Genomic DNA, 23,062 nt, shown 5'->3' on the forward strand with positions numbered 1-23,062 from the left:
GCGGCGTCGCGTAAAGTCCACCCGCGCAAGCCCTCCTAATTCAAATGATCCTGGTAGGGGGCGTGGATCATTTAAATTAGGCGCGCTCCCGCGCCGATCGTAATGCGCATGCTCCGTCGGGTAAATTACCCGACGTGCATTGCGCTAAATGACGTTTCACGGACGTCATTTGTTTTGACTGTAACGTAAATGGCGTCCAGCGCCATTCACGGACGACTTACGCAAACAACGTTAAATTTTCAAATTTCGACGCGGGATCGACGGCCATACTTAACATTGAGTACACCACCTAGGGGGCATGTTTATCTTTACGCCGCGTATCGCTTACGGAAACTACGTTAAAACACTACGGTGGGCAAGCGTACGTTAGAGAATCGGCGTGACTAGACATTTGCATATTCTACGCTGACCGCCACCTAGCGGTCAGCGGAAATATTGCAGCCTAAGATACAACGGCGCAGGCCGTCGTATCTTAGGCATGTTTAAGTGTATCTCAGTTTGAGAATACACTTAAATATAGGATCGGACTTACGTCGGCGTATCTGCTGATACGCCGGCGTAAATTATTTGAGAATATGGCCCCATATTTTTTTTATATACACACACTTTATTGATAAAATTACTGTGAAATTCAAGACGTAACAGGGTGTAGTAAGATGTCCGCTGTCGCCTTCTTCTGACTGCAGGTGTTCTGTCAGATTAGCAAACCTGGTAGCGGTGGAACGCATGCGCAGCTGACGGAATGTCACTTCCGTTACATAATCTGGCTGGTTGCCGATTCTGACGAAACACAGGAAGGACAGTGTGCTTAGCTAAGAGAACCCCTCCTCCCCTCCTGAAGACTCCTAAAAACCAGGAAGTAACTGAATAAAAAAAAAAAAAAAAAAAAGACGTTAAAACAAGTAAATATATTAGCATTGGTAAATAGATTGCAATGTATAAAAGCATAAGAATTAAAAATAGTCAGTGTTGACTGAGAGGTTGAAGTTTCGGTTTATGGCGACTTTGATTAACATATTTTTCTCGTTGGATTTGATTAAATAAATGTGTGACTCCTGGGTGAGTTTTATGTATCCTGTATGAACATAAATATTCCCTCAAGCAGCCTTAGATATGCAACAGCTTTGCAGAATTTTAAAGCTGAATTCCAGCATAAGCAAATGTTGGCTAAATACAAAAGCCTTGTGTATTCTTATATGAATCTCAGTGTGCTTTGTGTATTTCTTCCAGATCTGTGCAGTAATCCAGTGTGAAACTTTACCTTTCTGCAGGAGCTTCCTGTAATAAAGACCGGTCACTGCTGCTCTCTCTCCTTATGTAGGGTGACTGGTCTTGTCTCCGCTCCTTTGTGTAGTTTTCTATAGCCATCCTGTAGTGCTGTGTCCTACTGGGCCCCCCCCCACAGCTCCTCCCTGCACAGGATGATGTCTCTGCTGTGTGTGTGTGTGTGTGTATATAATATATATATATATATATATATATATATATATATATATATATATATATATAGCTAGATTCAGAGAGACTTAGGCTGGCGTATCAGTAGATATGCCAGCCTAAGTCAGAATTTGCGTCAACGCTAATTTAAGCGTATTCTGGTAACCAGATAGGCTTAAATTAGGCTCAGATGCGAGCGGCAAAAGTGTCTTACACCCTCGTATCCTAAAGTGTAATTTTTAGCCTGACAGCTAGGTGGTGCTTCCATTGCGGTCGACGTAGAATATGTAAATCAGTAGATATGCCTATTCACGAACGTACGCCCAGCCAACGCAGTACAGATACGCCGTTTACGCAACGCATTAGCAGGCCTAAAGTTATTCCATCAAATAGATGGAATAGTAATGTTAAGTATGGCCGCCGTTCCCGCTTCGAAATTCGAAAATGTTACGTTGTTTGCGTAAGTCGTCCGTGAATAGGGATTTACGTTCTTTACGTCCACGTCGAAATCAATAGGCCCGTGCGGCGGACTTAGCCGCAATGCACACTGGGAAATGTAGGCGCATGCGCAGTTCCAAAAAAACGTCAATCACGTCGGGTCAAGCCTAATTATCATAAAACACGCCCCCTCAGCCTAATTTGAATTAGGCGCCCTTACGCCCGCCTGCTTTAGGCTACGCCGCCGTAACTTAGCAGGCAAGTACATTGTGAATCATGTACTTGCCTCGCTAACTTACGGCGGCGTAGCCTAAATGCCATAAGCTACGCCGCCGCAAGTATGCGCTCGCCATCCTGAATCCAATAGTGCAGGTCAATTAAAACCAATAAAGGTTTATTTATAAAAGTCATAGACAAAATATGACATGGATAAAAGTGATCACGTACAAAATAGCAATATGGGGTGCTCAATAGCAATACCCAACGTGTTTCGGCCACATAAGCCTTCAACAGGGTCTACCTGTATTTGTGTCGGTAGTTCATGCACATGCACGTATATCATGGATGTTGTTGCCTCACATGGTATTATATATTTTAAAGTCTGAGTTTGCTAGCGCTACATTTTTTGTTTTCTAGTCATCTGTACATAACAATAGGGCAGAGCTGGGCAGCATTAGTAGCAGCACTTCACACTGAGATATCAGGACACAGCAAAGGACTAAAGCTTCAAGGGACAAGGGAATTTAAACTGGGATAACTGGCAAGTATGAGGCAGCTGCTTTGGGCCCCACAACAATGACAGGGCCCAGGGCAGCTGTCCCTTTTGCCCTGCCTTAAAGACGGCCCTGGGTGGCCCTTACCTTGAAGCATAAACTGCTCTCATAAACTACTACTCTCTCTAAACTACAGTAAGAAGCTTGTTGAATATGTTAACCTTGTGTCCTAGAAACCTTAGATCGTTTTTGGCAAAAAATGTATTTTATCTTCACAATTTGACAGTCACTCTGTCCTTGAATTTTGGAATTTAACATTGAAATATGTAACAGATTTCCTCCTCAGTATTTTGTGTACAGCTGTGGAGAGGCGACCTAACACTACCCAGGAAACGGGGAACCGTATAACAATATTACTTATCTCCTTAGCAGCCTTATTAGGGAACCGAACACGTGTTTTTGGCTGACATTTATCCGCATGCTTGATGTCTTTCTCTGTTGTTGTTTTTTTTTATTTTCCTGTTCAGCACGAGAGGAGAATGGATATAGTGGTCTACGCCGATGCGTTTACGGAGGTATTGGAAAGAAAAGCACAAGAGCTTTTTGCAAATTTCTCTAAGGCTTTGACTTGCATGAATTCTGTTTTGTTAACAGCTCTGACAATGTAACCGCAACACAGTAACCGCTAACGAGCACCCGCTGCAATGCAAAACTCCCATTTTGCATTGATTCCGTTACTTACAAGTTTATTTTTATTTGACTAGTATTATTATAACTGCTTTCATATATTTATTAATATTGGCAAATCATCTAGTGTTTACAGTATAAAATTCTCCAAGTGTTATAGCAAAGGAAATAATAAACTACAAGCTGCCTGCTGCTAGGGTACAAGAGAAGAAATGGATTAGGCAGAAATGAGGCTTGTCTCAGATTGTGGATAGATTAGGCACAGGCAGAGCCGATCCGCCCTATACGCTCACTATGCAAGCTACGTAGGGCCCCACAAATTACTCGAGGCCCCGCCTCTCCCTTGTGTCATAGCGCGACTCTGGGTGATCGCTGCGATCCTCATTGATCACACATATCCATCCATCTCACACCAGCAAACTTCTATCACACGCCGTATTACTGTAAGCCCCTGGGTGGGCGTGTCATGGGAGGAGCCAAACACCCAACCAGCAACTAGCGTTCTCCCAGCTTACACGCCTCTCCCTCGTGACACAGCCTGCTGGGTGGGGTTATAAGGACGCCGCATCTCCTCTCTTCACTGGCATCAAAGTCAGTTCGGAAGTTTTCCGGAAGTAGCCGAAGGTTGAGGGGGCTCACGACCGGATGCAACATTGAAAGGAACGGTCAGAAGAAGAGAGCGAGGAGGAGGGGGCTCGGAGCGGAGGGGTGATAAGTTGTGCTAGGGTACTGGGAATAGGGCAAAATGGTGACCTGGAGTGACTAGGAGAGGGCTAGGGTGGTGACCCGGAGTACACCGACCAGACATTCCTTCCTGTTCATGGCTTGCCCGGTACAGATCGAGAGGGTTACCCGACACACAGGTAGGTGACCCGGAATGGGTGAGGGTGTGAGTGTACATCTGTAATGTATCCCATGACATGAAAACAATCGGTAAAGTCCTAAGGAGGATCCCACATCTACAAACTACACGAATTGTCACATCCTAGGATTCTACCAAGTCAGGAGCAACCAATCCGCTTCTAGCTTCTGTCTGTGTAGTTAAGCTTTGAAAATAAAAGCTAGAAGCTGATTGGGATTGGGAGCACTGAAGTGTCAGGTGTGACAGTGTGGCAATGGCAAATGGTTTACATAGCTCACGGCATCACTGGTCAGGTAGAGGGACCCTTAGCAGAATTTTGCTAAGGGCCCCAGGGAGGTCAGGATCGACACTGGGCACAGGCCATGGTCCGAGACCAGTAGAGCTTGGTTTTACCTAGGCTGAGTAGACTACGACTACGTTTCAGGGTTTCTGTAGGCCCAGTTTTTCTTTCACTTTATGTTTATTGGTAAAAAATAAAATGAAGGCAATACTTATACATAGTATACAAAACCTAAATCGCCTGTTTTGTCCGGTTTTCCAAGGCACTAGGGAGAAGCCGCTCCAGGTGGGAACCCAGATGAATATCCTCCGCTGCAGATAAGCTATGACTAAGCACTAGTTTCAGTGCGAAATGCGTCAGAAGTCAGGTTTTATTTTATTTTGCTGTGACTTGTAGTGCTGTCCTTCTTTTAATAAAGGCTACAATTTGTTCAGAGTGCGGCTGTCCAGAGACAATTTTTGTTCCTGCTTTTCCAAGGAACTAAATTACAAAACATCACCCAATGCAGGTCTCTCTCTCTCTCTCTCTCTCTCTCTCTCTCTCTTGTAAAACGAATAGCTGTGAAAGACAATCTTATTGGTCATTTTGAAGGTAGAACAAGACAAGCCAAGGCATATGCAAAAAATAAGGAGGAAGGGGTAAAACATTGTCCCAGTTTTTTTGCGAGACCATATAGAGTAGGCCTCGGTGATCTGCTGTAAGATGCTTGGGTATGCTTAGGCCCAAGTTCTGGTCAGGTCTAGGCTTGAAAACCAAGAGAGTTTGAGACTGCCCAGTTTTAGGTTTTGGACAAGCCACATAGAACTTGGCTTAATACCAGTAGAATGGATCTTCATCTTGTTTAGGTCCAGAAGGTGCATAAATATTGATAGGATGATCAATGGGATTGCTAGCCATTGTACCTTAATTTTCCTGGTGGTAGATCACCAGGATTTATCTGGCTTTTTTTCTGTAGATTCCAACTCTCAGTAGGCTACAGTTATTGCCTCTCACCCCTGGCTACTAGTAAAATAATGGATAAGGCTTGTGTCCTACTATTCAATATCTGGGTTGCCATGTCAGACGCTGTAATATGGTTAATCACAGTACCAAGCTTCAGGTATGGCAGGGCAAACTGAAGGCCTATGGAGATTTAACCTCAAAGTTAAAGCGGGGGTTCACCCTGTCTACCAATGCATCCAGCATACTAGCGTTAGCAACAGTATGCCTTTATTTTTTATTTTTTTCGCTGTACTGACAGTTTAATCCATTCAGACTCCCGCGGGGCGTAGGCGTTCCTATGCAGAGGGGAACATGATTGACGGCCGGCTATGGCGCGTCACGCTTCCCGAAAATGGCCGAAATAGGACTCGGCTCTTCACGGCGCCTGCACTGTCAGCTCCTAGTCTGTGCGCAGGCGCCGTATAGCACCGTAAAGAGCCGAATCCTACTCCGGCTATTTTCGGGAAGCGTGACGTGCCATAGCCGGCCGTCAATCATGTTCCCCTCTGCATAGGAACGCCTATTCCCCGCGGGAGTCAGAAGCGAAACTAATGGATTAAACTGTGAGTACAGCACAAAAAAAAATAAAGGCATACTTTAGCTGACGCTAGTATGCTGGATGGCATGGTAGAAAGTTGATTTTTATGGTGAACCTCCGCTTTAACTTGTGCTCTACCCATGAATGGCAAAGTGTTGGGCTCCCTTTAACAATGGCCCCACCAGCAGCTTATACTTACCTTACCTTCTCTTCGCTACCCTGTTACTCTGTTTGGCTGTCATGAGCAAAGAGAAGAAGCCCTGCTCTAACTCCTTACTTGGAGTTTACCCAGCCTTGGACTCTCTTCCCAACCCTATGTGACAGTGCTAGATGCCTAAGTATGCCTATCAGCAAGTGCCAATGCTGTGGCATGGGATAGATGTCACATGCTCCCTCCTATGCAGACGTCCATTTTATTTATCCTCTCTTTCTAAAGTGAACCTTTGACATTGCTCTGCATGGGCCTTGAGGTTGTTTAATCACCCTCTGTTACATCAGTGGTCGCCAACCTTTCGGACCTTGGGGACCACTAAAATGACAATTTTGAATCCCGCAGACCACTAACATGCATTTTACATGCCTTATACACACAGGGCCGGATTCAGCTACATTGTTGTATCTATCCGCGGGGCGTAACGTATCTCAGATACGTTACACCGCTGTAAATTAGGGTGCAAGTTCCGTATTCAGAGAGAACTTGCGCCCTATGTTACGGCGGCGTAACGTATGTGGTCCGGCGTAAGCCCGCCTAATTCAAATGTGTTTGATGTGGGCGTGTTTTATGTAAATTCACTGTGACGCCACGTATTTGACTTTTTTTTACGAACGGCGCATGCCAATTCCCAGTGCGCATGCTCGAAATTACGCCGCAAATCGTCAATGCTGTAGACGTGAACGTAACTTAGGTACAGCCCTATTCGCGAACGACTTATGCAAACAACGTAAAATTTTCAAAATTCGACGCGGGAATGACGTCCATACTTAACATAGGATACCCCTCATATAGCAGGGGTAACTTTACGCCGGAAAAAGCCTAACGTAAACGACGTAAAAAAATAATAAAATAGGCATATCTACCTAATTAGCATATTCCTTGCGTAAATATACGGAAGCGCCACCTAGCGGCCAGCGTAAATATGCAGCCTAAGATACGACGGTGTAAGACACTTACGCCGGTCGGATCTTAGGGAAATCTATGCGTAACTAATTCTATGAATCAGTCATATAGATACGACAACGCAACTCAGAGTTACGACGGCGTATCCGGAGATACGCCGTCGTATCTCCTTTCTGAATCCGGGCCACAGTGCTCTCTGCCCCCAGTATTAACTGGCAGCATGCATTGAGAACATTTAAAAAAACATTGGGTGGTATACATCTGCCGCAATGTTAATGTGCGGCAGGAACCCTGAGAACCACCCAAAAAAGTTTGTGGACCATGCGTAGTCCACGGACCACTGGTTAGCGACCACTGTATTAGATGACCAAGCAGACTTCTGGACTGTCACATAGTCATCATAACGTGAACAGATAAATAAATCTAAGTGGTGATCAGCAGTAGTGTCCTTACCAGATCCAATACAATTACTAATGCTTGGCAATGCCACGTAACTTTCTCAGAACCTACCTATAAAACCAATTGATCTCTTTGGCCCTATCTACTATTGAAAATCTCATAAAATACAAATTTTCAAGGAAAGCTGGAACAACTCAAGCCTCTCAGAGCAGGCCCGGTAAAACCGCTTGCCAGGGTTAAGAGTGGGCCATGCTGCAGGTCAGCTTTGGAAGGCAGCTGTAAAGGTTTCCTACTTTCTCTATGAATCTGCTCCATTGTTGTTCTCCAGATCCGCTCTCCTAAATTTTCAGTCCCCAGAGGCTGCTGCCTCAACAGCCAGACACTTTCCCTGCTGAAAAAGGTTAGTCATTCTAGTTTCAAAGTTTTTCTTCATAAGAAATAATCCCCATGACACCACTCTGCTAAAGATGAAAGGACGCAGCTCCCCCGTTGCAGAGGAAATCACGGTCGCTCGGTAGAGTCTTGCAGGAAGGGGATGCCAATTCATCCAAATTAGTCAATTGTTTTGTGAAAAAGAAGTACCCCCCTTTGTTTTTGTTGTCCTCTCTATATAATTTCACCCTTTGGTGTCCTTGTGTGCCCTTTAGAACAGAACCATGACTAAGATCTCAAGACTCCTAACAATCCAATAAGAAGTGTATATCATGGAGAAAGAAAGAGGATACATCTGTAATGTGCGGGATAAAAATAGACCGTTCATGGGTTCTGGAGGAAAGACTTCTATGGGATTAAATAAAAATTTCCTGGCAGTTTTATACAATTGTTCTAAATTGTGCATATATGAGTAAAAACATTCAGTTGCAGTCATAAATTCCTCCAATAGACCGCAGTTGGTAAACGACAGCATTGGCCCGGATTCACATACATTGGCGCATATTTATGCTGGCGTAGCGTATCGAATATATGCTACGCCGACGCAGCGCACAGAGGCAAGCACAGTATTCACAAAGCCAGGGCTCGACAAATCCCATGCGCCAGGTCGCCATGGCGACTAGAAATAGGGTCCTGGCGACTTGGCTTGCAAGGGGGGCAAAAAAAAAAACATATTTTTTTTTTGTGAGCTGGCACCATCTGGTGGTGAGCCGTTGGTATTACAAGTTATTGCCACCAGATGTGTAAGCTGGCGCCATCTGGTGGTGGCCGTTGGTATTACAAGTTAAGCATTACAAGTTAAACAGCAATTCTAATGTAATTTTTCACTATTTTCACTGCCATCTTCTTCCCTCTAATTAGAACCCCCAAACATTATATATATTTTTTATCCTAACACCCTAGAGAATAAAATGGCGACCGTTGCAATACTTTCTGTCATGCCGTATTTGCGCAGCGGTCTTACAAGCGCACTTTTTTGGGAAAAAATTACACTTTTTTTAATTAAAAAATAAGACAACAGTAAAGTTATGCCCATTTTTTTTAATATTATGAAAGATAATATTACGCCGAGTAAATTCATACCCAACATGTCACGCTTCAAAATTGCGTCCGCTCGTGGAATGCCGACAAACTTTTACCCTTTAAAATCTTCATAGGCGACGTTTAAAAAAATCTACAGGTTGCATGTTTTGAGTTACAGAGGAGTTCTAGTGCTAGAATTATTGCTCTCGCTCTACCAATCGCGGTGATACCTCACATGTGTGGTTTGAACACCGTTTACATATGCGGGCGCTGCTCACGTATGTGTTCGCTTCTGCGCGCAAGCTCGTCGGGACGGGGCGTGTTTTCTGGCTCCTAACTTTTTTATCTGGCTCCTAGATTCCAAGCAAATTTGTCAACCCCTGCACAAAGCACTCGCCCCCAGTCGCTGTTAACGAAAAGCTGGGTTTCCTCGGCGTAAGCGGGCGTGAGCCATGCTAATGAGGTGGGACCCCATGTAAATGAAGGACTGAGCGTCATAAAGTTATGAATAACCTGGGGAAAAAAGTGTGGGAACTCCCTCCTAAGATCCACTCCCCCACCCAAAAAAATAAATGATACGCTCATATGTATAATTACTAAACCACATTTTTATTTTATTTTTTTCTGATCCACTGTACCTTAGTAATCCTTTATGTTACTGGCCACTTCCTGTATATGGATTCATCGGGTAGTGTGCGGGTATTCCGTCACTTCCTCGATGCCGCAATGTCTCCTGGGAGCTTTTGTCATTGTTCCCAGGAGATATTGCGGAGGTCTGCTGCGAGTTATCGCAGGATTTAGAAAGAACTTTAAGCAAGTTCTTTCTAAATCCGGAATACAGGAAGCGGCCAGTAACAAAGGATTACTAAGGTTCGCCTGCCCCTGACAGTGACTCGAGCTGGGCATCGCCGCTTAGTGAAGAATTGGCTCGGGCGGCTCGGCTGCTCTAGTCCTGCAAAGGGAAGTGCGTTCCTGCTGTGAAAAAAGTGCAGGGACTTCGTTCCCATGCATTCCCACAGAACTTGAGCCCTGCGAATAACGTACGGCGCATGCGCCGTCCCGTGGACGCATCCCAGTGCGCATGCTTAGAATCACGTTGAAACAACTACCTAAGATACGTTGAATCACTGCCTACGACGTGAACGTAACCTACGCCTAGCCCTATTCACGTACTACGTAAACAACGTAAAATACGACGGCTGTGTTCCCTGGTCCATACCTTTGCATGACTTGCGCCTCCTATATGGGGAATTACTTTACGCCGGACGTAGGACTTACGCAAAGCGCGTATATTATGCGCCGGGCGCAACTACGTTCGTGAATCGGCGTTTCTCCCTCATTTGCATAGGTGAATAGGAAATCAATGGGAGTACCACTTGCGGCCAGCGTAAATATGCGCCAACGATACGCCGGCGTAGGAAAGTTTCGTCGGTCGGATGAAGCCTATTTTCAGGCATATCTAGTTTTGTGGGCACGGCGCACAGATACGACGGCGCATACTTACACTTATGCGGCGTATCTCGAGATACGTCGGCGTAAGTGTTTTGTGAATCCGGGCCAATGTGCATACATTTTAGAAAAGGCCAATGACTTTTTATACAGGGATCTCAGGTCTAAATGTGTCATTGTGCATGAACCCCAAGTGTTCTGGGCCCCGGAGTGTCCGTGTGTCATGATTCTGAGACCCACAAGTGTCAATGTGTTTTTGTTATTGGATCCTAAGGCCCCGTACACACCATAGAATCCATCCGCAGATAAATCCCAGCAAATGGGTTTCAGCGGATAGATCCTATGGTGTGTACACGCCAGCGGATCTTTTTCCGCGGATATATCTCCCCTGGGATGGATTCCAGCAGATCGGATATTTGCTGACATGCACAACATATCCATCTGCTGGAGTCCATCCCAACGGATGGATCCGCTGGTCTGTACAGACTCACCGGATCCATCCGTCCGAAGGGATCCCCCGCATGCGTCGCAATGATTCAACACATGCGTGGAATTCCTTATATGACAGCGTCGCGCACGTCGCCGCGTCATAATCGCGGCGACGGCGCGACACGTCATCGCCAGAGGATTTCGGCGCGGATTTCAATGCGATGGTGAGTACACTCCATCGCATTAAAATCTGCTGAAATCCTCGAGAGGATTTATCCGCGGAAACGGTCCGCTGGACCATATCCGCGGATAAATCCTCCCATGTGTATGGGGCCTTAGTGTTGCAGTGTAATTGTTTCAAGATAGTATATCATAGTATATCATTGTCCCCCCCCCCCGAGATGTCAGCGTGTCATTGTTCAGGGACAACAAAGTGACGGCGTGTCTTCGTTCTGTGATTCAAAGCGTGGGTGCATCATTGTTTCGCAGCCCCCCAAGTGTCAGTTTGTCATTATTGTGGCATTCCAAGTGTGGGTGTGTTGTTGTTTCGGGGCCCCCCCAGGTTTCAGTGTGTAATTGTTTGGGGATTCAAGTGCCAGTGTGTCATGGTTCTGGGCCCTCAAGTGTCAATGTATAGGGGGATATTGTAGGGCTGGGGAAAAAATCGATTTGAATCTTGAATCGAGTTGGAAGGTCAAATCGATTCAGATTTTGACCAAATCGACGGAGAAAGCCTTGCATTACTGTGTGGGGTTACAGACAGAAGAACAGGAAGTGAGGATTTCTCAGAAGAAATAAGGACATTTAAAAGCAAAATGGAAGGAAGAGGTAAGTGAAGGAGGACTGCACTAAGGTAAAGGAAGCTATTTAGGAAAACATTTTTTTACCTTTACAACCCCTTTAAGTTAAACCTCTTAAAGGACCAGGAGGCACCGGGGGGTGAAGAGGTTAATGTTCTGACGTTTTTAAAGCGGTAGTAAAGTTGAAAAAGAAAATAAACTTTCCCCCTGCAAGGTAAAGGCAAATCCCATGCTATCACATTATGAGAGACTTACCTTAAAACCCTTAAAACAAAGCCCTCCAGCGACGCACCACCCCTGGCTCACAGGGTGTCCATCTTTACCCGGTCTTCCTTCCAGGTTCGTGGGCTCCGGCCATTTGAATGGCATGCTGTCCCTTCAGAGTACAGTGCGCATGCACCGGGTGCAGAAGTAGTGAATGTCTCCAAAACAGTGCACATTTAGGAGATATACCTTGTACCTATAGGTAAACTTTATTATAAGCTTACCTAAAGGTTCAAGGGAGCGAGCGATATTTACTACTGCTTTTATATAAGGGAAGATTTTTTCAGTTTGTTTAGTTTGTGCAACTGATTGCATCCCCCATAATGTAATTTGCAGACTAGTGAAATAGAATTCATAAGAAAGAACATTGATGGAATTGTTCAGTTCCTCCTTCAACTTGTTACACGCCTTTATTGTGTTTGGCTTCCAAGTTGCAACTTGTGTCACTTTTCTTGCTCTGAATTAATCCTGCATTCAAGAATTGTCTGCTGTATGTGTGCCTGACAGGTACCCTTCACAAAACATTGTGGTACATACCACTGGTATATATCTTTTTGTAGTTTAGTTCCATTTGCAAAAAAAAAAAAAAATGTCTGCGTCCTTGCGTGGGTTAGTTTTGTGCACTTTCAGTGTAATATTTGCATGTCAGTTGAAAGTTAAAGTGTTACTAAACCCACAACAGTAAAATCAGTCTGTATATGCAGTAAAGCATGCTTGTTATACTCTCTGTGGAACCTAAGGGGTTAATTCTTGGCATTGAGAAAAAAAGCTTTTTGAGCCTGCCTTCTTTGATCCAATTCAACTCCTAATAGTACAGAGCCTTGGGGGCACTCTGCACATGTTTAATTTGGTGTGTATTGCTAGAGAATTATTATTATTATTTTTTTTATGGAAGGGTGCATGTGATCGGCACAGGGCCAATCGGCACAGTCCAGACAGGTTCAGGACATAAATGGTAAGACTGGGGGTGAATCCAATCTAGCAGAGCAGGGCAGACAAACGGTGAACTTGGAATCTGTGTAATAAATGCAATATCACAATCATGAGACTGCAGGCTCGGCTGGCTTAAATCAGGTTTGGTCTCCACCCAGAGACTGGCCACATCAATCAACTTGCAGATGGACAGACAGACAGGGATGCATCATAGCCAAAATCAGGATGCTGGAATGAGACCAGCAGCTGTCAAAGAACAGGAGTGTTTAGACTCTCCCGGCAACAGGATGCAGTTCCTGGCTAAATATGAATACAGAAAGCAACCAAACAATTGTTCAGGTCCACAAGGTAGGAAGAAGTGTCGAAAGGAGACAGAACCTTATTTAGAACTCTTCTTACGACGTAGAGAGTTATGCCCTGTACACACGATCGGTTCGTCTGATGAAAACGGACCGTTTTCATCGGACGAACCGATCGTGTGTGGGCCCCATCGTTTTTTTTTTCCATCGGTGAAAAAAATAGAACCTGTTTTAAATTTTTCATATGGTTAAAAAACGGATTGAAAAAAACGATCGTCTGTGGGGAAATCCATCTGTCAAAAATCCATGCGTGCTCAGAATCAAGCCGACGCATGCGCGGAAGCATTGAACTTCATTTTTTCTCAGCACGTCGTAGTTTTTTACGTCACCACGTTGGGATTTTAAACCGATGGTGTGTAGGCAAGACTGATGAAAGTCAGCTTCATCGGATATCTGATGAAAAAATCCATCGGTCCGTTTTCATCAGACGAACTGATCGTGTGTACAGGGCATAAGTGTCGGATAATATATTCCCAATCAAGAAAGATGGATACTGCCCCCCCCCCCAGCAAAGAATGCACAAGGCAAGTATAAAATACTGTTCGGAGCACCATCCACTAGAAAGTTTCAAGCAACCAATATGGGGGTGCTTAGAGGGAGACCAAAATTGCATACGTCCCAGCTGTAGAGTTATCCCATAGATCCCACACCTTGAATATAGTAGACAACACCTGTAGTAATTTCCAGAGGTGGTGAGTGGTCCGCGCACTGGATTGTAGTGTCCTCCTTGCACCCGAGCAAACATGTAGGTAAAGGAAAGCCGGCAGCTCGATCTTCCACAATAAATACATTTATTAATCCAGGTGTGGTACAACATTTTACAGGGCTTACGCGTTTTGGCGTGTAGCCTTAGACCCCTTTCACACTGAGGAGTTTTTCAGGCGGTACATCGCTAAAAATAGCGCTGCTATACCGCCTGAAAAACTCCTGCCCAGCAACCTCAATGTGAAAGCCAGAGGGCTTTCACACTGAGGCGAGGCGCTGGCAGGAGATAAAGCGGTGAGAGGAGCGGCATGTATACCACGGCAATACCGCCCGCAATGCGCCTCTGCAGAAGGGCATTGCGGGCGGTATTAACCCTTTATCGGCTGCTAGCGGGGGTTAATACCACACCGCTAGCGGCCGAATCTGACAGTATAGCGGCACTATACCGCCACCGTGGCTCCGGCCCCAGTGTGAAAGGGGCCTTAGTCCTAACCATGGAAGATCGAGCTGCCGGATTTCCTTTATCTACAGATCCCACACCTTGTTGAGATTTTTTGGGCAGCCTCTTAAGAGGTAAGTTTTGGGAAGACCTGTTTAAAGATTGTATTGCTGCCCAGAGTTAGGCTTCAATTATAATAAACTGAAATTAATTGATCAAAATGGCAGGTTTTTCCGTTGTAAAAAGAAAGATTAGGCTCTTTGCATATGAGTAAATTAACTTTTTTAGCCAATTAAATTTCGCCTTGTATTTTTGCTAATTTGGTCCAAGTATTTTGGGCAACAAGGGTTCTTCTTCATTCTAATTCTTTTATACTCGTCCCGGTTTATTGGTTGCTATAGACAATACAAACAATCCCTTCTTTGATACATAAGGCACGGCATCAACCTATTTAGAGGCATTGTGCCCTTTGGCATTCAGGGCATGCTTGGGCTTTTGGTTCTTGCCATGGATTGCTCCAGCCTAGCCTAAGCTGTTTTTCACTGGTATTTTTTAGTCTGAGCCGTGAGCCATTCTCCGTCATGTTAGGCCTCGTACACACGATCGGACAAAACCGATGAAAACGGACTGAAGTTCAGTTTCATCGGTCCTAACCGACCGTATGTGGGCCCCATCGGTCAGTTGTCCTTCGGTCCACAAAAAGAGAACTTGCTTTAAATTTAAACAAATGGACGCCTGACCGATAGGTCAAAACCGATGGTTAGTACGCAAAAGCATCGGTTCAAAACCCGCGCATTCTCAGAAGCAAGTCGACGCATGCACGTCGTTGTGTTTTACGTCACCGTGTTGGACTCGATCGGTTTTTTAACTGATGGTGTGTAGACACATCAGACCATCCTTCGGACCGTTCTCATCGGATGGACCGATCGTATGTACGCCGTCTTAGTGATTCCTGTAGGAGAATGACACTTCATATTTGACATCAGTCGATCCAGACACTTTCTCCTGTGATCACTGTCGCATTAGATTTGATAAGATATATCCCTCCTCATCATAAGGTTAATTGGAATGGACAGCGGCCCGCTAAGCCCTGCGTTCACCCTTCTCAGGGCGATGGGGGAGGAAGCGCTGTTCAGTGACACCGCACAATATATGTAAGCAGCTGGTTAGTGCTGCGTAAACATTTTAAGCTCAGGATGTGTAAAGGGTGATAATCCCGCTGTGTAAATCCGGTAAATCCAGGGACGGCGTTTTGCTCTTTGTTTTACTAACAGCGGGATTCCATTACCTCTGACCTGGTTTAAAAAGATCAAGAATTGTTGGTTTATGAAGCTGTGTTCTTGGCAGTGCTGGTGAAATTCTGTTATGATAGGGGCCCGGAGCCCACTGTCTCCTCCAATAATGGCACTTCCCCTACAAGGAAACTGTATTTCAGTGAGCACACACTTAGACACACTGGGCCAGATTCACATAGAACTACGTTACGCTGCGGTGGCGTAACGTATCCCATTTACATTACACCGCCGCAAGTTTACAGCGTAAGTGCCTGATTCACAAAGCACTTACCTGTAAACTTGCGGGGGCGTAGCGTAAATCCGCTCGGCGCAAGCCCACCTAATTCAAATGGGGCGGACATCATTTAAATTAGGCGCGTTCCCGCGCCGAACGTACTGCGCATGCTCCGTCCGTAAAATTACCCGACGTGCATTGCGCTAAATGACGTCGCAAGGACGTCATTGGTTTCGACGTTAACGTAAATGGCGTCCAGCGCCATTCACAGACGACTTATGCAAACGACGTGAAATTTTAAATTTCGACACGGGAACGACGGCCATACTTAACATGGGTTACACCACCTAGAGGGCACCCTTAGTTTTACGCGACGCATCTCTACGGAAACGACGTAAATTTAGATCGACGGGCAAAGCGGACGTTCATGAATCAGCGTAACTAGTCATTTGCATATTCTACGCCGACCGCAATGGAATCGCCACCTAGCGGCCGGCCTAGAATTGCAGCCTAAGATCCGACGGTGTAACACAAGTTACACCTGTCGGATCTTAGGGCTATCTATGCGTAACTGATTCTATGAATCAGCCGCATAGATACGACAATCGTATCTCAGAGATACGACGGCGTATCAGGAGATACGCCGTCGTATCTCTTTTGTGAATCTGGCCCCAGATTTTATACCTGATTGTCGGACACTGGGGGAGAGGAACATCATGGTATCACTATTGTGCTGCATGGCCAGGACAAGGGGTGGGCATGAGGGACAGCTGCCCTGGGCACTGTGGATTTATGTGGTGGGGGGGGGGGGGTGCACCAAGGAGGTTGGGGGAGGAGATTTGTGTTGGGAGGGGGAATCCTGAAGGGCAGCAGGGGGTAAGAATTGTTCTAGGAGGGGAAATGTGGGGGTGGTGTTCTAGGAGTGGTGATATGGGGGAATTTATGTTGAGATGAAGAATAAGGATTTTAACAATTGTTTAGTTATTCCTGAAATTGTATTCAGAGTGGGAATTACCTGACTCATGTCACTAATATGCGCAACAGAACTTCATTTGGCCAATTGGAGAGCTGGATTGGGCAAGGAGAGGGGAGAAGGGTCTATGTGTTGACTGGATGTGCTAACACACTGTGATAGTATCTTGCTCTGAAACCCCCTAGCCAGTAATTACACACCGAGACGGTAATAACAGACACAAATAAACCTTGTGAGAACAATACAGTTTCCTGTATCGGCAGCAAGCGACCAACCTTCCTTGGAAAATATGAAAGCCTAAAAGTGACATTTTAATGCAGATAAATGTGAAAATCATTGCCTGGCACTGCTAAAGAGATCATCATTCACCAGAAAGACCTCATATTCTGGTGACTCTTCTTATACCCTGGGAATAAGCGGATCAGTTCCAGCTTGGCCCAGATCCTGCACTTTACAGTTAGTAGAACAATGATTTAAAAGGGAAACCTTAATGCATTTTAAGTATTGGTCATATTCTGAAATTAAAAGTATCATTTTTAATGTTACATTTTGCATGGTTTTTGTAATGGTCAAATGTATGTCAGAAAATGTCCCTGCTAAGGACTGTCAAGCTCTAATATATCCAGCGAAAGGTACTCAAGACTCATAAACCTAAAGTGTTTCTAAACCCATTAACAAACATTTTAAATATTGCAGCTTACCTGTCCTTACATGTGGTGATTGCATTCGTTTTCATTTTTTCAGGCTATTTTTTCTTTCATTTTCATATAATGATCTTGCCTGAAACACATCTCCTGTCCTCAGGTGAAAGTGGTGAAAGTGCTGACTGTATAGGAAAAACAAAGCAGAGAAAAAGGAGCTTCGAAGTGCAGTAATAAAACACTTTTAGGTAGATTCAGGTAGAGTTAGGCCGGCGTATGAGTAGATACGCCGACCTAACTCAGAATCTGCGCCGACCTATGTTTAAGTGTATTCTCAAACAGAGATACACTGAGGCCCCATACTCACGACCAAACATGTCTGCTGAAACTGGCCCGCAGGCCAGTTTCAGCAGACATGTTTGGTCGTGTGTGGGCGCGAGCGGGCCGAATTCCAGCAAACATTTGCCCGCCGGGCCTTTTCCCAGCAGACAAATATTCCTGGACTTGTTTTAAAACAGCCCGCTGGAATTCAGCCCGCTCGGACATGTACGGTCGTCAGTACAGACCTACCGTACATGTCCAGGCGCCCGCCGTCCCTCGCATGCGTCGAATGACTTCGACGCATGCGTGGAAGCATTTTAAAGGCGGGCCGCCCACGTCGCCGCGTCATTGTCGCGGCGACACCGCGTCATCGACGCGGCGACACCGCGGACACGCCCCGCGTATTGTTTACGCGCGGACTTCTGTACGATGGTGTGTACAACCATCGTACAGAAGCCCTCTGGCAGACATGTATGGTGAAAACGGTCCGACGGACCGCTTTCACCATACATGTTTGTCCGTGTGTACCCGGCCTTAAACATATCTAAGATACAACGGCTTGCGCCGTCCTATCTTAGGTTGCAATATGTCTGCTGGCCGCTAGGTGGCGCTTCCATTGCGGTCGGCGTAGAATAAGCAAATCACTAGATACGCCTATTCACGAACGTACGCCCGGCCGCCGCAGTACATTTACGCCGTTTACGTAAGAGATAGGCCGCCTGAAGTTAAAGCTGGGCCCTAGGTGGCGTAGCCAATGTTAAAGTATGGCCGCCGTTCCCGCGTCGAAATTCGAAATTTTTACGTCGTTTGCGTAAGTCGTCCGTGAATAGGGATTTACGTCGTTTACATACACGTCGAAATCAATAGGCCCGTGCGGCGTACTTAGCCGCAATGCACACTTGGAAATGTAGGCGCCCGGCGCATGCGCAGTTGATTAAAAACGTCAGGTCAAGCTCCATTAACATAAGCGCCCCCTTAGACAAATTTGAATTAGTCGCCCCTACGCCCGCCCGCTTTAGGCTACGCAGCTGTAACTTGGCAGGCAAGTACATTGTGAATCATGTACTTGCCTCGCTAACTTACGGCGGCGTAGCCTAAATGCCTTAAGCTATGCCGCCTTAAAGTTGCGGCCAGGTATGTGAATCTACCTATTTAATGATAAGGAAGGGAAAATTAGGCATATCAATGAATCCTTAATGTCCAGCTCCTTCCAACTTGCAACTAGGCATGCTCCAAAACATGTCCCGCCCACTCTGACATCACTTCCGATTGCCTGTATTCCCTGCTGGTCCTGACAGTACGGCTCTCCATCTTGGATCAGAGACACAGGGGGTTATTTACTAAAGGCAAATCCACTTTGCACTGCAAGTGCACTTGGAAGTGCAGTCGCTGTAGATCCGAGGGGGACATGCAAGGAAAAAAAAAAACAGCATTTTAGCTTGCACATGATTGGATGATAAAAATCGTCAGAGCTTCCCCTCATTTCAGGTCTACAGATCTACAGCGACTGCACTTCCAATTGCACTTGTAGTGCAAAGTGGATTTGCCTTTAATAAATAACTCCCACAGTGTTTACCAATGCTGGTCAGCTGGAACTTCCACCTGCAGTTGTTTTTTTTAGGAGACATCATGCTGAACGTTATGAATTCATCGATATGCCTGTTTGTGTTTTAACCCTTCCTTGTCATTAAAGTGTTTTATTACTGCACTTAGAAGCGCCTTCTTCTATGCTTTGTTTTTCCTATAGAGCAGGGATATGCAATTAGCGGACCTCCAGCTGTTGCAAAACTACAAATCCCATCATGCCTCTGACTCTGGGTGTCCTGCTTGTGGCTGTCAGGGTCTTGCTATGCCTCATGGGAATGGTAGTTCTGCAACAGCTGGAGGTCCGCTAATTGCATATCCCCGCTATAGAGTGTGCTTCCCTCTTCCCAAGTGCTGCTGTGGTGCATTAATCACATTTTAGCAGCCAGTCATGTACTGTTTGTTAAAGTCTCCTTGGTGTCCAGAGAGCCCCGTTCTCCGCACTCCTAATGCTGACTGACTGCACTGTATCTACGGAGAAGCCAAATTGTCATTGTAACGGTCAGGGGTTAACGCCGTTTACGATATTCCATTCCACCAACCCACGACAGCTTCTCGACACTCCACAATCCAGCAGACAGGACCCATAAGAATTCCCCAGACAAACGAGACACAGCTCTGTTCTCTGGTTCCAAACGGATAGCTCTTTAATGGGGGAACTCAGGCTTCTTATATACAGTCAGTAGTAAAATAACAATGGCTTAACTCCACCCACAACATGACACAAGGAACTCAATACACATTTTTAGTCAGAATTTCTGGCACCAATATGAGCTAATTACTAACCATTTACCCAGACGAGGTGACTCCGAGATAAGAAAAACAAAATCCCATAGAGACACCAAGACAGGGTGTCCCCGGGGATGTAAGGGGCTACAAAGGCTCCGACTCCGAGATAAGCTCTTTTCACCTCAATACAATACACATTCCTTTAGTAAACATAAGTCAGACATCTGACCTTTTAGATTGTGCTAACTCACAACACACATTATCATCAATAGAAATTCACACAAAACAGTGTTAATTAGCATCACACAATGAACAGGTCTTTAGAAGCCAAACTAAGGTTAATTTACATGACACTAGCAGACTTAATTACCCCCTTGACAGACTATGTTTCACATTGAACGAGGCACTCTATTGACCGGTTGTAATTAGTTCTTCTAGACATTCTTAAATATATTGTGAATTATTACTGTCCCATCTCATGTAATCCAAGATATCAGTTCTCAGTCATCCTTTGCCCCTAGTGGACATAGGATGACCCTAGACACAAGAGTCATTGGTGAAGCTGAAACAGGAGTACCCCACACCCTTCTGGGTCCCACGGGCCATACCGTTACAGTCACCCTAGGCTTTTATCCCGATTTTGACATCATAACACCTCTTTCTCTCCTCTCTTCCATAACATGGGGAGCCATTCTGTAGTCAAGCTGGGAAGAACTTAGCCGGGGCTGACAACACTTCTTGACATTTCAGTGCAGTAGAAGCAGTGTTGTCAGCTCACTACGGGAAGTTTAGAGCTAAATGGATTTCTGGCAGGATAAACAGATAGCTTTGTGTACTGGAAGCATTTTTGTAGGGACAAAATATAGGAACATTTGCATGTATTGCAGAGATGTACTGAATCTTTTTTTATTTTATTTATTTATTACTGTATAGATTAAAATATATTTTACAATGTGTGTTTATTTTTTTGTTTTTTTTGTTTGAAAAAATTGTAATGTTGCACTTGAATAGTTAGAAACATAACAGACCAAGTGGTTCATTGAGTTTGCCTTTTTTTGGTAACAATTTTATCTGAAAACAGACCTGTGTTTATTCCACATACTGTATGTTTCATTTTACTTATTTTGCCAATAGGTGGAGCTGTAGCTTTCACATGTTTACCTGCCTACTCTGAGCTGCCTTATTGAAAGAAATACAGGGCCAGATTCAGAAAGAACTGCGGCGGCGTAACGTATCGTCTTTAAGTTACACCGCCGCAAGTTTTCCTCGTAAGTGCCTGATTCACAAAGCACTTGAGTATAAACTTGCGGCAGAGTAACGTAAAGACGTCCGGCGCAAGCCCGCCTAATTCAAATGGGGCGTGTACCATTTAAATTAGGCGCGCTCCCGCGCCGGACGCACTGCGCATGCTCCGTTTTGAAATTCCCGCCGTGCTTTGCGAGAAGTAACGTAATTTTTTTGAACGGCGACGTGCGTAACGTACGTGCATATTCCCAGACGTCTTACGCAAAAAAAAAAAAATTCGAAATTCGACCCGGGAACGACGGCCATACTTTAACATGGCTCGTCTAAAGTTAAGCCATGTTAAAGCAGGCTTAGCTTTGCGACGGGAAAAAATTACTAGCGACGACGTAACGAACGCGAAAACCGTTGTGGATCGCCGTAAAACCTCATTTGCATACCCGACGCTGGAAAACGACACGAACTTCACCCAGTGGCAGCCGTAGTATTGCATCCTAAGATCCGACGGTGTAAAGTCAATTACACCTGTCAGATCTTAGGGCTATCTATGCGTAACTGATTCTATGAATCAGCCGCATAGATACTCTCAGACATGCGACGGTGTATCAGGAGATACGCCGTCGTATCTCTTCTGTGAATCTGGCCCACAGAGTTCAGTAGCTAAAGCTCAGATGTACATGCACAACAAATTGAGTTGTAGGTGTATTTGTTCCACCACTATCAACTGTCAATTTGCAACAGCCGAAGACTGTAAAAAAAAACAGGAGAATGGAACATACCCTGTCTGACTAAGAGCTCTAATAGAATACAACATTTTCAGTTTTATTAATATCACAAGATTAACTTCACCTTTATTTCTGTTACTTAATTTTTATTTTTTCTAATATAGTAACGTGCCGGATTTTCAACAGACCTCATTATTCAGTTCCAAGTTTTTCTTTATACTAATGGCCTGTAATAACTCTATCATGTTCTGTGTTGCAGGATATGACTTTGCAGCAGTGTTGGAGTGGTTCGCGGAGAGGGTGGACCGCATCATTCTGCTGTTTGATGCTCACAAGTTGGACATTTCTGATGAGTTCTCAGAAGTCATCAAAGCTCTGAAGAACCATGAAGACAAAATGCGTGTAGTCCTCAACAAGGCTGACCAGATAGAGACCCAGCAGCTGATGAGGGTCTATGGTGCTCTCATGTGGTCCCTTGGGAAAATTGTCAACACCCCAGAGGTGATCAGAGTCTACATTGGTTCATTTTGGTCCCACCCGCTTCTCATCCCCGATAACCGCAAACTGTTTGAAGCCGAGGAGCAAGACCTCTTCAGAGATATTCAGAGTCTTCCACGAAATGCAGCCCTGAGAAAACTCAATGACTTGATCAAAAGGGCGCGGCTGGCAAAAGTGAGTCACGTTGCTGATGTTTTAACACTTGATACTGAGGAAATATTAATCTGTGTTGTATTATATTAAGAAAATATAAATCTACAGGTTCTATTTTAAAACGACCGTGTTTCCCCCGAAAATAAGCCTGGGTCTTATATTGATTCTGGCCACAAAAGACACAGTAGGGCTTATTTTCGGGGTAGGTCTTACCATGTAAAGTGCTGTCTTCTCTCCCTCCCTGCCTGATGGGAATCTCCAGTGTGAACTGAGTTAAAATGCTTGTAAGATCCTATAATCCACTCTATTACAGCATTATATAATGTATAATGTGTGTGTTTCTGTAATATAATTGTGCCAAATACCTTTGTTATATCGCCGCTCGGCACTTCTGCGGATTAT

At 45.0% G+C, this 23,062-nt stretch overlaps 1 protein-coding gene across 1 annotated transcript in view; it reads left to right on the forward strand.

The window, feature by feature from the left end:
* Positions 1-23,062, forward strand: part of EHD3 (EH domain containing 3) — a 104,480-nt gene that overhangs the window by 70,342 nt on the left and 11,076 nt on the right. Inside the window, exon 4 of the mRNA XM_040351321.1 lies at positions 22,269-22,681. Coding sequence (XP_040207255.1) covers positions 22,269-22,681 — 413 coding nt within the window. The remainder of the gene's footprint in view (positions 1-22,268; positions 22,682-23,062) is intronic.

Source organism: Rana temporaria, chromosome 4 (genome assembly GCF_905171775.1).
Source record: "Rana temporaria chromosome 4, aRanTem1.1, whole genome shotgun sequence".
NCBI lineage: Eukaryota > Metazoa > Chordata > Amphibia > Anura > Ranidae > Rana > Rana temporaria.